This window comes from Apaloderma vittatum, unplaced genomic scaffold, assembly GCF_000703405.1.
Source record: "Apaloderma vittatum isolate BGI_N311 unplaced genomic scaffold, ASM70340v1 scaffold13335, whole genome shotgun sequence".
Lineage (NCBI taxonomy): Eukaryota > Metazoa > Chordata > Aves > Trogoniformes > Trogonidae > Apaloderma > Apaloderma vittatum.
In genome coordinates, this window is record NW_009717701.1 from 30,943 (window position 1) to 47,461 (window position 16,519).

At 45.8% G+C, this 16,519-nt stretch overlaps 1 protein-coding gene across 1 annotated transcript in view; it reads left to right on the forward strand.

The window, feature by feature from the left end:
• Positions 1-15,376, forward strand: part of CACHD1 (cache domain containing 1) — a 43,341-nt gene extending 27,965 nt beyond the window's left edge. Inside the window, exons 15-25 of the mRNA XM_009870002.1 lie at positions 2,932-3,054; positions 5,228-5,327; positions 5,439-5,555; positions 6,837-6,997; positions 7,675-7,761; positions 7,977-8,093; positions 8,921-9,072; positions 9,659-9,820; positions 10,735-10,812; positions 11,787-11,888; positions 14,945-15,376. Of these exons, the coding sequence (XP_009868304.1) occupies positions 2,932-3,054; positions 5,228-5,327; positions 5,439-5,555; positions 6,837-6,997; positions 7,675-7,761; positions 7,977-8,093; positions 8,921-9,072; positions 9,659-9,820; positions 10,735-10,812; positions 11,787-11,888; positions 14,945-15,183 (1,438 nt within the window). The 3' untranslated portion in view covers positions 15,184-15,376. The remainder of the gene's footprint in view (positions 1-2,931; positions 3,055-5,227; positions 5,328-5,438; positions 5,556-6,836; positions 6,998-7,674; positions 7,762-7,976; positions 8,094-8,920; positions 9,073-9,658; positions 9,821-10,734; positions 10,813-11,786; positions 11,889-14,944) is intronic.
• The last annotated feature ends 1,143 nt before the right edge of the window (positions 15,377-16,519 follow it).

Consider the following 16,519-nt stretch of genomic DNA (forward strand, 5'->3'; position numbering starts at 1 on the left):
GAAACCAAAATGACCTTCATAGCCACGTAGAAAGAAGTGTTTTCTTTATTAATTAGCCTTTTATGGCTTACATTAGAATTTCCCCTTTCCTTTTTGTATCTTTGTTCAAAGTCGATGGAGAAGATCTCAGTGTTTCATTTATTCTCAGTGCAGTCCATGTTACCACCAGAAGCGGATTGAGTCTCCCTATGAACATCTTGGCAGTGCTGGGATGACCCTTGCCTCGAGAACCAGACATTTTTGTTTCAGCTGCCTCCTGGCCAGGCCCCCAGCCTAAGGCTGAGATTTGATTTGAGAGGTGGGCTGTTTAAAGGAGGTCAGTTTATGGAATATGTACTAAACCTTTCTGGCATAAGCTCTCTCATTTTTTGGAAATGGTAGTTACTCGTCTTGTTTTCCACATGTAGTTTCTTCCAAGGCTTTCACTTCATCTAAGACCTCACCACTACAAAGGTAACTTCTCGCACCACGCTGGTAAATCCAGCTCACAGAGCCCAGGATGCTACTTTTCTCATCTTCTCAGAGACATCTCGGCTTTGTTTGGGATTTCCCACCCCAGGACATCTGCCTGTCCTTTTTGGCAGGAGTATTAGGAGGCCTGATGCCTGCGTGGTGCTTCTCAAAGAGGAATTTACTTAAGGGAAAGAAGCACTTTTGTAAGAAGAGAAGTGCAATTAATCAAAATTCTGATTTTTATCTAGTAAGCGCCGGTTCAGCTTGAAGAACTTCAAGCTTGTGTGGGTTATTAGAACATGATTAAAGAACACTTAAACAAAGTTTGGCAGATGTGAGTGTGATTCCTGGGTAAATATGACCGCTAAAGCTTACAATCACATGCGGTTATAATCCCTAAAGAGGTCTTAGTTTAAAAGAAAACGAACAGAGGGGTGGGGGTGGAATCAGTAGAGTTACCAGGCATGCTCACGCTAGAAACTGCTGTGTGGGTTTAAATAACATTTAGTTCATTTGGAACTGACACTTACCTCTCCTTCACATTTTATATCTACTTTTTCTTGGAAGCTGGGACTAGATCTGTGCAAGAAGTTGTTGAAGTTGCACCAGCAGCCCAAAAGGTTTTAATCCTTAAAAACGAAGCTAAAACGGTTACAGCAAAATTAAATGTATCTCTGCTGCTTCACTGTCATCCTTTTTCCCATTCCTTCTCCATGAAATGGGTAAAGATAAAAAATAAATGTGGTGCAAGTTTTTACAATCTGTATTTATAAACGGGCAGGTTAGATTTGACTGCGTCTTCACTGTCCCTCTTTAGAAGTGAACGAGCTTTTCGGGTCCCTTCCAGCCTAGGCCATTCTATGATTCTGCGATTCAGCCCAGTAAGCAGTTGGGTTTACGTGGATCGGCGGTTGCCAGCAGCATCTACTTTGTGTTGTCCAGCCGTGCCATTATCTTCTTTTTCTAAACATTTGTATTGCGAGCCTCAGAGATAAAATTGTTTAGAAAAGTAGATTTTAAAAAGTCATGTCAGAGGTATCTCCTTTGTCGTCAGCAGAAGGCCTGCACAGGTGCAAAATAGAGATTTGAGGATGAGCTGGTCATTCTGTGTCCCTCGGGGGCAAGAGGTGACTTGGTCTGGCCGTGCCATCGCAGCGCTGCTGGGAGTGAACCTGGAAAACTGGGGTGATGGAAGTGTAGGAGTGACGGGCGCTGCTCAGAACCCTCGGGCTGCTGCAGACCACCTCTGAACATAATCATTTTCATAACCTGCTGTAAGAAATACTAGTTATTTTCCTGTGGTATTCTATTAGAAGGCTTTTGGTCCAGACCCTCGCTGCTCTGTTGCCCAGCTGCCCAGCGGGGATTTGTGCCTTAGCTCAAGCGTGTCGCGTCACGGCTTTGCGCATCTGAGTGGTTCTCCTGAGGGGAAGGTGGGAATTTGCCAGGACAGGAAGTGTGGGGAAAAATAGCAACAGAAGTAGAATATAATTTCTGTTTGGAGCTTTCAGCATCCAGGCGGTCGTAGTCAAATGTCAAGACTGTGCTTCTGCCAGGAGAGCTCTTGCAGTTGCTTCACTGATGGTGAGGAAAGTTAAACCGATCAGCTTGAGCCAAAGTAGCACATTTTTGCCTTTACAGAGGTGTAAGAAAATAACACTTCCATACCTCAGCCTGAGACTGTTTGGTCGGTCTTTGATATATCGGTTGCCATGGCAACTGTGTATATTCCTGCACTGGTGGGTAAAAATAGGAACACCAGCACGTTTTCTGTATGGGTGAAATATTACAATTCACAGCAGCTCTTGCTGCAAGGTAACCTCATGTGTGTTGGTACCTTGGCCAGCTTGTTGGCTGTTTTCTTGGCTGAAATTCATAATCACTCTTTGGAATTTTAGGGATTTAGCAAAAGGTCTGTGGTGGCTTCTTGTTCAGGTCCTAATGCTGGGCACTGAGCCAAGAGGAGTGGGGTGGAACTTAAACCCCTTCCCAGAGGCAGTGGGTGCTAGAAATGCAGGAGCTGCATCCTGTGATTTGTACACGTGGGGAATTTTGACCCCTAATTGATGTTGCTAAACATTAAATCCATGTAGGTGGCAGAGGCGTGCGTATGAGCTGAGGAAGAGCAGCCCATGGGGAGAAGGGTCGTTTCTGTGATCAGTCCTGGGCTGTCTCCTGGGTCCTCCACGTTCTGCTTGCAACTGAGGTGCAATTTATGTGGAGAGGCTTGAGGATTTGCAGCAAATAACAAATGTTAAGACGCTATTCTCTCCATTTACAGCTGCTGTGGTTGTTCATTTAAACACGAGCAGGGTGAACTGAGCTTCAGCGTGGAGCTGTAGATTTGAGCTGGTTATTTATACGCCTGGGAAACCAGTCCCCTTTTTCAAGTAGTGAACTGAGTAATTAAGATATTAATTATTAATACAGTCATCAAAGCCTTCTTCCTTTTTTTTTTTTTCCCTCCTCTCTTGGCAGTGCCCAGATGTCTTCAGGACACTCGGTGGCAGTGATGGGCATTGACTTCACCCTGCGATACTTCTACAAAGTTCTCATGGACCTGCTGCCGGTTTGTAACCAAGACGGAGGAAACAAAATAAGGTGAGTCCTCCGTTCCACAGAATAAACATCTAACCCCTTTCTTCTTTCTTTCTTTTTTTTCCCTTTAACTAGATGACCCAGAGATACTTTCCAACTTAGCTTATTCTAGGATTCCGTTCCTTTCAGTCTGTGCTCTCTGGTTGCCACTGCAATTCATGCTCATTCTTCTCATAAAGATTATGTGGACTTTTCTGGTATTCGAGATCAAACTGTCATCCACTAAGTAAACAGCCCGCAGGAATACAAAACCAGAAGATAACTGATTTTTTTCTTTGGTTATATTTAGCTGTCACTGAAATCCTGGGAAAAAAAATCCATTTTTTATTAAATGAACACACTTTCAATTCTCTTCTGTTTGTTTTCCTTTTGCCGATTTAGTTACTGTGAGCATGTAATAATGATGTATTATCTCTAGGTATTTTGACTATGATTATTAAAAAGCACTTTTGTGACATTTTTCTCAGAAATACGCAGCACAGCACTAGTCAGAAGAAGTCTGATTTCATCTGAAGTATCTAATTTTGTTCAGATCTATATGTGTCCTAGTTTGTTCCTCTGCCCTTTTTCTGAAAAATCCCTTGTGGGGATCAGGGCTCAACTCTGGTTTGGATCTGGAGTCACTTGATAACACAGTTTGGGCATTGTTGTTTTGTCTTTGTTTTCAAACCTTAAATTAGGGAAGGGAAGTGGTTTTCTGTCATCCTCCCAGTTCTTCTCTGGTTTGCTTTGGGTATTTTTTATGTACCTTATGGTGTACAGAAAAACCCACCATGATTTCTGGTTTGGCATTCCTTCCCCTTCCGGTTAAAAACTATTAACAATCAACGGGATGGGATGATTTATTCTGTTTCTACATTCCCTAAGTGAGGAATTCCAGGCATATTGTTGAATACTTTGTTAGAGCATTTTAAAATAAAGCTGGTTCCAGTGCTCACGGCCTCTGTGTAAATGCACTCAGCTACAGAGACAACTACTCTGACTACCTGGCAGACGTTTGGGGTTTTTAATGCATCTCCCTAAGCTAACTTTCCCTCTGGGGTAATCACAAGCCTCCTCATTCTCACGTTTCCTATATTCCTTCAGAATAAAGAGAAAACTCAGCATCATGAGATGAATTTCTAATGCAGAAGCCAAACAGTTTGGGGCAGTAAAAAAACCCAGAAAACGCAACTAAAGGTTTTCCTGACCCCTTTGTATACCTGAAGCGCACAGTCCCATCTATTTGGCGCTGCTCGCTTTAGATAAGATCTCCTCTCCCCCTCCACGAGCCGATGTAGGCAGAGCTTTACGCAGGAGACTGCCATGGGAATCGCAGACGTTAAAGCCTCCCGAAGCATCCGCCAGCCCCAGGCACGCGCCCGGGGCGGCTCAGCCGAAGCCCTGCTGCGTCAGGAGACGAAGCTGCTGCCCCGCTGAGCCCCTTGGGAGCGTTGAGCGGCCGCAATGACCTCCTCCCATCTACCTTCTGCAGCCGCCAGTTCTCTTGGTCTTGGCTCAGGCTGTGCCATCCCCGGTGCCGCTCGCTCCTCCGCAATCCCCAGCGCGGCCGTCGGCAGCTATGGAAACGGGAGATGCCGAAAACGCGATGGATTAAAAAACCTCATGGCACGCCAGCTTCTAGAGAGAGGCACAGATCCAACCTCGCTTCCCTGAGATCACACGGGGAGACTAATGGGAAGAGCTCTGCAAAGAGAGAGGAAGGGTTGGGAAGGCTGAGAATGAAACGAGGGTGATTTATCTCCCCATTAAAATTGAATTCTAAAGCGGGAGGGCATTAAAGGAGAGTGTGAAATCTCCGTTTAATTAGTAACGTAGTAGCTTAATAAACCATTAAAGCTCTCCAAGTCCGTTATGCTTCATTTATTTCTGGACCTTCCCCAGTCAGACAAGACAACGCTCAGCTCTCCTTTCTGTCTCTAATCAGTTCCATTTTCAAATCCTTGATGGTCCAGGCTTGCCATAACAGTTACATATTTAAAAGCTTCAGGGAAATACATTCTTTAAAGACATTTTGCAGTGAATTTGTTTAACGACCCTGTTGTTTTAATAAATGGAAACCTCTAAAAATTCTTCCTCGGGTTGCAAATGACAGTTCGTGTTTTATTTAATTCTGGTTCTCTAAAGCCCAGAGAGGTCTAACGGGGAAGCTTTTCGTTTTGTTTGTTGTGGGCAGGTGCTTTATCATGGAGGACAGAGGGTACCTCGTGGCACACCCGACCCTCATTGATCCCAAAGGACACGCGCCGGTGGAGCAGCAGCACATCACACACAAGGTCTGGCTCCTTTTTCCTACCTTGTCTAATTTCTGAGGTGGTTAAGAACTGCGGAGAAGCTGCTGCTTGCGTCTGTTTTCCAAGGCATAAAATCCTCCATTTCTCACTTAGGAGCCTCTGGTAGCAAATGACATTCTGAACCACCCAAATTTTGTCAAGAAAAATCTCTGCAACAGCTTCAGCGACAGAACAGTTCAGCGGTTTTATAAATTTAATACCAGCTTAGTGGTAAGCCTGGTTTTCTATTTTGTTTTGCTTTTGGATGTACGTTGGTTGGGTTGGGTTTCTTCTGGTGGGAACACAAACCCTTGCCAGAGTCAGCAGACGAGGCTGGGAGCCAGCCTTCCGTGTGGCTTGGCCTCTGCTCCCCCTCTCCAAACACAAACTCAGCGACGGGCACTGCGCAAACCCTGCTCGCACGAGGAGTCGCTTGACATACAAGGGATGCCAGATGTGATCGCTGGCCAGCTGTGGTTGGCATCTGCAAAGTCTCATCCAGCATCACAAAAATAGGAGCCGTTCTCTGCCGATAGGCGAGGTCTTTCCAGCAGCAGTTGTGATTTTTTGTTTTGTGCTTCGGATCCTCTGACCTGAGCTCTGGCTTCCAACTCTGACCAGTGTCACGATCTCCTGTGACATGGATAGCAAAGCTCTCTGCTACCTTGGCTTTTAGTATCCAAATAAATGCATTTACAGATGCAGTGTGCATGGTTCACACAGTATCATTTGTCTGACTGCATCCTTTGGAAAACCTTACTGCTCTGTGGTCCCTGTGGGTCATGTGTGACCTTCGTGAAGCTCAGCTGTGCAGAGAGGTCTAAGCCAGGGGCTGATCACTGCAGAATTGTTCAAACGATGTTAAGCTCTGTGGAAGAAGCTGCTCTTTAAATAATACTTTTCAGTTATTACCATGAGGAGAACGTGGGAAACGACCATCAGAAATATTTGAAAGTTATGTTGATTTATGTCAGATAAGCTTAAGTGTTTTTCCCCATGCTCGAAATGCAAAGTAGGAAGTGTTTTAGTTTAAAGGAAATGGCATAGGACAGAGCAGAAACTTGAGATTGAGGCACACAAGTAGGAATCAGGAGTCTGCCTACCGAACCGATCACAGCCGCACGGTGCTGCGGTGTGTATTTTATAGCACACCTGCCAGGAGTTTTTCAACAAGTTCTGATGGGGAGGCACCTTGCAGAGGTCACCAGTGGCCAACACGCCAGGGAGTGACATGAAGGACTGAAATGTAACCTGGTGTTGGTAGAATCTCAGACTCAACGCTGCTGCTGCAACTCGTGATGTTTTTTTTTCTATCTTCAGCAAAGTCTGCCTGGCTTGGAAGCAAAACTCAGCAGGTTAATGAGCAATTTTATACGTCTCTTACTTTTGAAGGCAGCACTCCCATGCGTTTGCCTTTCCTCAGCAATGTGAGCTTCCTTGGAAGGGGGAAAGTCTTCAGCTCTCTAAAGCAACGCGTTTCTTACTACAGAGATGGCACTGATTTTTTCCTAGGGCGATCTGACAAACCTCGTGCATGGCAGTCACTGCTCCAAGTACAGACTGACGAGAATCCCAGGCACCAACGCCTTCGTGGGCATCGTCAACGAGACGTGCGATTCGCTCGCTTTCTGTGCCTGCAGCATGGTCGACAGGCTCTGCCTCAACTGCCACAGGTCAGCGGGGGACTGGGAAGGAATGGGCAGCTCCAGGCATTTACTGCTTCCCTCTCTCTTGAGTCAAGGTTTATAAAAACACCTGATTTTGTAAGCTAAAGCAAAACACACGGCGCAAAAACGAAGCAAAACAAAATAGTTGCCTCACTTCTGCTGTTTGTAAGAGGCATGGCGACCTAGCACACCTCAGACGCTTTGCCATGCGGTCAGTGTGTCAAAGCACAGGGGAGTTTGTTCCTGCCACGTTTGGGTAGATAATGTTAAAAGACGGCGACAGATTCAGTTTCTCGGGCACAGTTACCTGTGCATCAAGCCCTTTGCTCCGGCGTGTCAACACCCACGATTTAACGTGGATTGACAGTTTTTCATCAAGGGGATCCTGGTGCTCGTGGCAGATATTTGCCCGTGCTGGTGTCGTTATGTGTGTTTGCTGAGCTGGCAAGAAGGATCCTTGCATCTGGATCTGGGACTTGTCCAGGGGTTGTCTGCTTTTTAAATTTCAGGGGGTGCTATCAGCTCAGAGAGACTCCGTTATTACATTGTCTTCAGTCCCGGTGCAGAACTGAGCAATCCCTGTGTTCTGGGGGGATGGAGAATGGTTCTTCTCCATGAGGAGTTGGGGTTAAAGTCGTGCTGCAAGGTCTGATGGATTTTCTGTGTGCTTTCTGCCCCTGAAGAATGGAACAGAACGAGTGTGAGTGCCCTTGCGAGTGCCCTCTGGAGGTCAATGAATGTACCGGCAACCTCACCAACGCCGAGAGCAGGTGAGAACGAGCCTCCTGTAATGGAACAGCGTGTGACAGAAGCTAATTAACAAAATTACTTGCTTGTTCGTGCTAGCTTACAGGTGGTACAGGACAGAATAGACAGAGTTTTTAGTAGAGTTAAGCAGATGATAAGTAACGGGAAAAAATGATGCTTTTCATTGATTATGCTTTGGCTGCTTTTGTAACGCGAGGCTGTACTTGTTTCAATCTAGGAATCCAAGCTGTGAAGTTCATCAGGAGCCAATGACTTTCACAGCGATCGATCCGAGCCTGCAGGATGCTCTCCCGCAATGTATTAACACCCAGTGCAACCAGAGGACAGAGAGCGGGTAAAGTAGCCTTTTCCATCCCTCAAAATGTACCATGTTCTTCTGTTCTGAAGAAAAAAGAAGAGGTACGATGCCAGAGATACAGTAGCACACACCAACAGTGACATTTTGCTGCAGCGCAGAAGCCGCTGATCTCAGCGTTCCCGTTTGAGTCACATAACATCAGTAATAGCAAACAAATGGCTCTCCCGTCACACTCGGTGACACTGAGAACCGAGGGGTTTGGAAGTGGAAGATTTCCCTCGAAAGGATGTCGAGCTCTTTAGCAAAGTGGACGGTGCTGCTGTGTCTGTCTGCCTGCTGGAGAAGCGCGTGGAGGAAAGCGCTCCCCAAAAGCAGGCGGTATTTTGCGGTGGTGACTTTGGAGCACATTCGAGGTGGCAGCTGCCTGCCAGCTTCTAGTTTCCTGCTTCTCTGTTCTACTCCTGGCATTACGTAGAGAAGCTTGAGAGTTTGTTGTTTTGCTAGTTACGAGCGGTCTCCGGGGAACTGCTGGAACATACCGTGCTCTGACCAGACTTTGCAAATCCTTTCTTCCATCTTTCAAAGCACTGCAAAAAAAGGGTGGAACCGTAGTCAAACTTCACCATGCTGAGAAACGGTTTATTGGAGGAGTTACAAGTAGGAAGTTCTGCCTTTGTTTCCCTGGGCAACTTCCCTTGGGGCACTTTTAATCAGATTTTTGTGGCCAGACGTGATGTATGTGAGGGTTCACGATGATCAGCCACTCTCTGTCTCATGATTCCAAAACAGACCGAGCAGTGCCCAATGAGAAGTGTTGGACCTGAGAACAAATGCGATCTCCTTTCCTTTGTGATTTTTTTCAGGGATTGTTTCGGTGTGTTGGACTGCGAGTGGTGTATGGTAGACAGCGATGGGAAGACCCACCTGGATAAGTCCTATTGTGCCCCTCAGAAGGAGTGCTTCGGTGGCATTGTGGGAGCGAAGAGCCCGTACGTGGATGATTTGGGAGCAATAGGTAACTCGGCCTTTCTGAGCATTTATCTGCCTGTATTCAACAACGTGCACCCTCCGTGTCAGAACATGCTTATGCTAGTGGTAAATCTGCACAAATAGTGCATTGAGCAGTGAAAAAGTAGCATCAGGCCTGTTGTGGGTATTCCATCTTGGAGGATATTGATGCGTAGCTGAGTGTGGCTATACGTTCCTGCTTTTAAGATTTACCCTCTCAGAATGGATTTTAATTGAAGGAGAATGGGTTTAGACTGGATCTTAAAAAGAAATTCTTCAGTGTGAGGGCGGCAAGACTCTGGACTGGGTTGCCCAGAGAGGCTGTGGCTGCCCCCTCCCTGGAGATGTTCAAGGCCAGATTGGATGAACCTGGAGCAACCTGGGCTGGTTAAGGGAGGTTGGGTGAGATGATCTCTAAGGTCCCTTCTAACCTAAGACATTCTGTGATTCTATGAATTTCTTCTATTTAAAAGTGCTGTCGTGCATGTGCGCAATTACACACCTAGAAAGCCATCGAACATCTTCTCTAATCTTCAGTTTTAAACCTTTCTGCAAAGTATTTACAGTTGGTTCTTTTTTCCCGTCTGATTTAGGAGATGAGGTGATCACTCTGAACATGATCAAAAGTGCACCAGTAGGTCCCGTGGCCGGAGGCATTATGGGCTGCATTATGGTGCTGGTCCTAGCAGTGTACGCGTATCGTCACCAGATACATCGGAGGAGTCACCAGCACATGTCACCTCTGGCTGCCCAGGGTGAGCTGATAACTTTTGAGAGAGAAATAGGAGGGTGGGAATTTAAAAAAAATATATACAAAAAACCCCACCCCACAGCACAAAACCAAACAAAAAAAAAAATCCAGAACCTTTTTTCCTTGATTTTGTTTCAAGGATTCCCCCTATTTTATTTTATTTCTCTCCTGACAAGTCTTATAAAAGTTGTCTTGTTCTGGGTGCTTGTGCATGGCTGCCCTCTCCTGGGTGCAGCCAGACCTGCTGCCACCCAAGGAGACTATCCAAAAACTATAACCTGCCGTTCTCATCGGGAAGCAGAATTTATGCTTTTTCTAAAGCTGAAACGACAAGCCCAGCTTCACAGCTTTCTGGACCTTGTCACAGCACAGCGATCGCGTGCATTTATTTCTGGACAGGAGCAGTGTTTCTGGGAATATTACAATTTTCACATCCTTTCCACTTGGGCTATTAGGGATGTGTCTTTTGTTACTTATGTTCTCTGCTCCTGATCCCTGTGATGCTCATGGGGCGTCTCTACATAGATAAAGCCTCTGGAGGCCGAGAGACACAACTGTATTTGGGAGAAGGGATACTGTAGAAAGATAAGGAGGTGAGAAGTGGGATCAGGGCTAATTACCTCTGTATTTGATTATGGCCTGGCTCTGTTTTGAATCGGTTCACTTTGGAATCTATCCTTCTATGATTCTGTGACTTCCTTCAAGCCTGTGCCTTTCAGGAGGAGGTGGGGGTGTCTTGCTTTCCCAGTATCTCTAACCCCACTTATCTTGGAAAAAGAGCACAGCAAGCTCGGACTGCATCTCTTCGCACAGTAACACAAAGTGCTTCCGCTGTATGACCAGGGCGACAGCCGTTAGTAAGATGATCCAAAATTTTTCTCTTAACAGTTGCATTTTTCTGTTTGTAATGGTGTGTAGAAATGTCAGTGCGTATGTCGAACCTGGAAAATGATAGGGACGAGAGAGACGATGACAGCCATGAAGACAGGGGAATCAGTAAGTACCAAATCACTTTGCTGTAAAAAAAAAAAAAAACGGAAAAAAAAAGGTTAGATTAAATGAGCCATTTGTTTTCTTAATGCGCTAAAAATTAAAAATAATGTGAGGAAGCCCTGTGCTGATTAGCAGTAGAAAATTTTAACTTGAACTGTAACTTCCAGCACACCTTTATTCTCATGCTGAAAAATTACAATTTTTATTTTTAAAAGACTGATCTTGATTATGTATGGAGGAGGTTTGCCCCTTATGCTCCCCCTATCATGACCCCTTCCAGAAATAGCTCTGATGAGCTTAAAAATTGCACTTGTGGTACAGGGTATGGAAAACTTGGAAAGCAGCCTTGGAAAGCAGAGGCCAAGTCTGGCATGTAGGTCCAACCAATGTGGCAGTAAGTCTTATTTGCGTTCATTTGGGATGCTTGTACTTCTTTATCGTTCAGTTAAAATGGCACTTTGCACATGGTGCTGGAGTTCTGTAAGATGAGCCGGTGCACCTAAACTCTGAGAGAGCTCCAGAGCCAGACCAGATCCCTGTCTCTGGGCCCTTGCTAAAACAGAACTAAAACAATACCCAAGATTTGAAACTACGTTGACACTCAAAACTTGATGAATAAGCATATCTGAGTTTCATGGCTTGCATCTACTGCTTCTCCAAATCCTTTATAGTTTAATTTTGAGTCGGCTTTCAGTGCTGCCACGGGTTCTTTAGCATTGGCACGGTAATTCTCCTAACTTCTATCAATCCAAGCAGATGAGGTGAATGAATTCGACTGGATCTTCATCTCTTTCCATGGTCAAACACCATCTCTTTACTCCTGCTCCTCTGCCGTTTGATAGCCTTCTTTTAAGAAGTAGTATTCGAGAAGAATTAGTTTGCAGAAACCCCGTTCCCCTGTGCCCGCTTTGTTCCACTGATCCAATTCTGTACGAGCACTTTCTTTAAAACCCATTGTCTCTTTCTCTCTTCCCCAGTCAGTAACACTCGATTCATCGCAGCGGTGATAGAGCGGCACGCCCACAGCCCCGAACGCAGACGCCGCTACTGGGGGCGATCGGGAACGGAGAGCGACCACGGTAAGACCTTGAATCGCTGCCCTGGCCCCAGGTTAATGATCATAGAATCACAGAACCATTCAGGTTGGAAGAGACCCCTGGGATCATCGAGTCCAGCCATTGACCCAACTCTACAAAGCTGCCCCCTAAACCGTCGCCCCCAACACCACATCTAAACGACCTTTAAACACCTCCAGGAATGGGGATTCCACCACCTCTCTGGGCAGCCTGTGCCGATGGCTGACTGCTCATTCTGTGAAAAATTTCTCCTACTGCCCAGTGTAACCCTGCCCTGTTGCAGTTTGAAGCCGTTCCCTCTTGTTCTATCACTAATTACCTGTGAGAAGAGATCAGCACCAGCCTCCCTACAACATCCTGTCAGGCAGTTGCAGAGAGTGAGGAGGTCTCCCCTCAGCCTCCTCTTCTTCAAACCCAACAGCCCCAGCTCCTTCCATCGCTCTTCATGAGACTTACTCTCCAGGCCCTTCCCCAGCTCCATCGCCCTCCTCTGCACTTGCTGCAGCCCCTCAAGATCTCTCGTATTGAGGTGCCAAAATATTTAATGTGTGGCCTCACCAGTGCCGAGTAGAGGGGGACAATCCCCTCCCTACTCCTGCTGGTCACGCTGTTTCTAACACAGGCCAGGATGCCATTGGCCTTCTTGGGCACTGGGGCCCACTGCTGGCTCCTGTTCAGCCGCTTGTTGATGAGATGATGGTGGTTACTGGGTGCCTGGCACAATGCAGATGAGGCTGCCAAGACCAAAACACACCAAAACAAAACACCTTTGCTCCTTTCCTGCTTCACAGTTTGACACCCTTCAGCAGGTGATAGTGCCCAGCGAGGGCTTTTGTCAGAGCGGTAATGTAGCAGCAGCTAAACGCCGTGCTCCACCCTCTCTGACTCGGGTTCTGCCAGCTTCGCTGGGTGACCAGAATTCAGCTCGACAGAATTGAGACTACATTTACCACGCTCTAACCCTAACAATCTACATGTTTAGTTGAGGTAATAGACCTTTCTTACTTTGTGAGAGAAAACAAATCTCTTGCAATCAAGCCAGCAGTGTCTCCATGGCTCCACTCTTTGCCATGACATGCACGTCTTTCCTAAAATTCTAGCAGCATGTGCTGGATACCTGCTTTTGCTGGGGGAAAGTAAGCATGGACGTAGAGACTGATGTGTCAGGTGCCTCCTTAGCCTTCCTCAGTCTGTGCCATCACCATATGAGACATCTCACATCACCTGGAAGCAAAAAACAATCAACATTAACTGTGTGCATGTGTACAAAGGGTACTTGGCCATCTATACTTGCCACACACACAGCCCTGTTTGGGTTCAGGGAATTTTGATGCGTCTCATGCCCTGAGACTAAGTCTTCTTAAATCTGGGAAGCTGTTAGAAGGGTGTAATGCTGTTGAGTCATGAGGAGGCTTATTCGAAATTAAGAGGAGGGTTAGCCGAGGCAGATGTCAGCTCTAGCTGCATGTGATGGTGGCTGGGTACGTTGCAGCAGAGCCATTCAATTATTAAGACAGTGGCTGCGCTAATGGAATTGCCGAGGGACAGGAAATCTGAAGGCCAGAGCCTTGGAACGTGGGTGGACAGATGTCTGAGAGACAATCTTGCTCTAGGAGGAATTACCCAGGATTTGGGGCCAGATTACCTGTGCTGAGGCAGATTTGCTGGGCTAATGCTCCTTTTGCTCTATTTCTCATCATCCTAGCGAGTCCTTCCCATCTTCCCAGACAGCACGTCAGGGTTAGCAGGGTGACTGGCTACCTAGCTCTGAAATGCACGCTTCTATTTTTACTTTCTGTAATTTCATCTTCTTCAAAGGGCTGCCCAGTCATCTTCCCCAATTCCTCTCTGCCGGCTAGAAACCATGACTCAGGCCACGGGAAATAAGAAACCAGCTTTGGGTACTTAGCCTGACGTTTTTAACACACTTCCTTTAGGTGTCTCAAAACCCGACCAAGATGCTCTGAAGCTCAAAAGTTTTCTGAGGATTATTTTTCTGATTAAAGCAAGATCTCCTTCTTTTTAAATTCTGCTTGTGTTTTTGCATTTAGCAATATTGGGCTGGTTTTGTTTGTACTGTGGCCTGGTTTTGAGTGGTAACAGCTGGTTTCAGGGGTAAATCCGAATCTCATAGTAACTACCAGCACCTGCTTCAAAAATGAAAGGGACAGAAAATATGTGAGAGACCTGTTAGGAGGCAGCTTCCTCGCTGAGAGAGCACAAATCTTGTCTTGCAAGGGTTAGCTGTTAGCTGGCTTTGGAGTGACATAATTCCTTAGGATATCCCAGTGAATGTGATGTCTCATTACCCCTAGAGATGGCTGCTCTGTTCGGTTTTTTTGTTTTTTTTTTTACTTCTCAGCCACCAGTAGCAGATATTTTAGCCTAAGAGGAGCCTTGAAGTAATTGCACAACATGTGTGCTTAGCTGGAAGTGTCAGAACCCTTTAGCTTAATGGACCTGCTCCGTAGAACACTTCCCATGCAGGTTTGATAGGTTTCTTAAACTGTATGGAAAGCTCCCCAGCATTGAAAAAATACGCTTTGTTTTTTGCAAATAGCCCCTCGTGGGTGAAAAGTGCTCCTTCCTTTTGAAAATACAGCGCTGCGATTGTACAACAAGATGATGCGAAGAGGTGTTGCTGGAATCCTTCCTAGGTGGTGGATCCCACCTATTTCTTGTCTGTTTGTAAAAATCTGAGTAATATCCTCAAAGTTAGCGCTCCCTCCAAAATGTCCATTACAATTTGGTTTTCAAATCAGTGCTAGCAGTTCTACCGTAACAAAGCGTTGAAGGCGTGGTTGGTTTTGGCTCTTTGGGGTGGTGCAGACTGTAGATCCCCAAAAGTTATAAACAAAGCCGGTGACAGGAAAGGGGATCCATAGGAGTGGAGGGTTTGGTTTGGGGTTTTTCTCCCTTTTCAGTAAAGAAAATTAATTGGTTTATTCTCTCGAAAGCACTGACTGCCTGATTCCGTGATGGGCGCAGCAGTCAGCACCGTGGAATACTGACCTTTTAGCCTTGCTTTTAATTCTTCGTCTCCTGGATTTATTTTCTAGGCTACAGCACTATGAGTCCTCAGGAGGACAGCGAGAACCCTCCGTGCAACAACGACCCGTTGTCGGCCGGAGTTGACGTGGGAAACCACGATGAAGACTTAGACCTGGACACGCCGCCTCAAACCGCTGCCCTGCTGAGTCACAAGTTTCACCACTACCGGTTGCACCACCCGACCCTTCACCACAGCCACCACTTACAGGCCGCCGTCACGGTACACACGGTGGACGCAGAATGCTAATGAATGACGACAAAGCAACGTGAACTCGCGAACAGTAAAAATCCATGCAGCAACAGGGTGGCTCCGTGGCGGTGCTTCACACCGGGAACAGTTTAAGTAACTTTCTGAGTTTAGGCGCAAGAGCTTTACGTTTTCATAAAGGTAAGGTTGGCTCCGTAACAGAAGGGAAACGTGCTTGATGAATGGACCTGCCATAACGTGGAATAAAATAGAGCAGGAGGCACATTAGACCTTCAGAAAGAGGGACGTGAGTTTAAGCAGCAGCTGAAACTTCGTAAGCCCTGTTACACTGAGCCAAGAGGAGAGAGCGAGGTTGAAAGAGCCAGAGCTGATTTCGTATCCTTAACTGGAAGAGCAGAAATCTGTGCAGCTGAAGACTAAGAACGTGCCAGCTGGAGGAGGCGGGACGGGGGAAAGGCTGTCGGTTCCTCTGCGGTTCGCTTTGTGCGTAGAAAGTTCACTGCTCCGACGATTGCTGTATGGAACCTGGGACAATGCATCTCAAGATTTTTAAGTAAAGGATTATTTTTCTACTATTTATTGAACTTGAAACTTTGGGGGGACGGGGGGAGGGAGGGGAGAAAACATGTTAGTAATTCTCAACCGCTACCACATATATTCTGTGATGGTGATGAAGACCTCTGTTTCTTATTAGCTGATAGTCATCCACTGCCCCGCTCTGCAAAAGGGAAAATGAAGAAGTCATTTCTGACAAGTTTACATGAGGAATGCTTTCATTTCCACAATTGTTTTCTGTAAATGTTACAACCTCATTTATAGTACAGTGTTTTCTTCCTGTTTGCAGAGAAGAAGCCCTGTACTCCGTTACTAAAATTCTGAGAATTCTGCCCATAAACCTCTCCATCTTTACCTCTTCGATCTTCCTTAAAGGTTTCCTGTGCGGAAGTAATAAAAAATTGATTTAGCATTACTTATCAGCTAATTCCAAATGACATCTGTGCCATTCTTCTGTTTCCTTAGGACCCTGTCAAGGTCAGAAGTGGAGGGATAAACCAGTGTTTTGTAAAACTTGAGTTACTGTGGAAGTTATCTTTTTAAAATCGTAATTATAAGCTGCTGCTGCCGTTTGTCTGGAATTTTAACATGGCTTGGGAATTCAAACGGAGATTAATCAATCTGTCTACAACATGGGGCATCGTAATTATAAATTAGTTTTAAATCACAGTGTTGTATTTTAGATTCACATTTCATGATTACAATGATATAAAAACATTCTTGCACTGTGCGTATGATAAACATCCATTTATATGTAGGGTTGTTTTTTTTTTTAAATCACGTGTTTTAATTAATATGGTACTTAATACTGTATTATGTA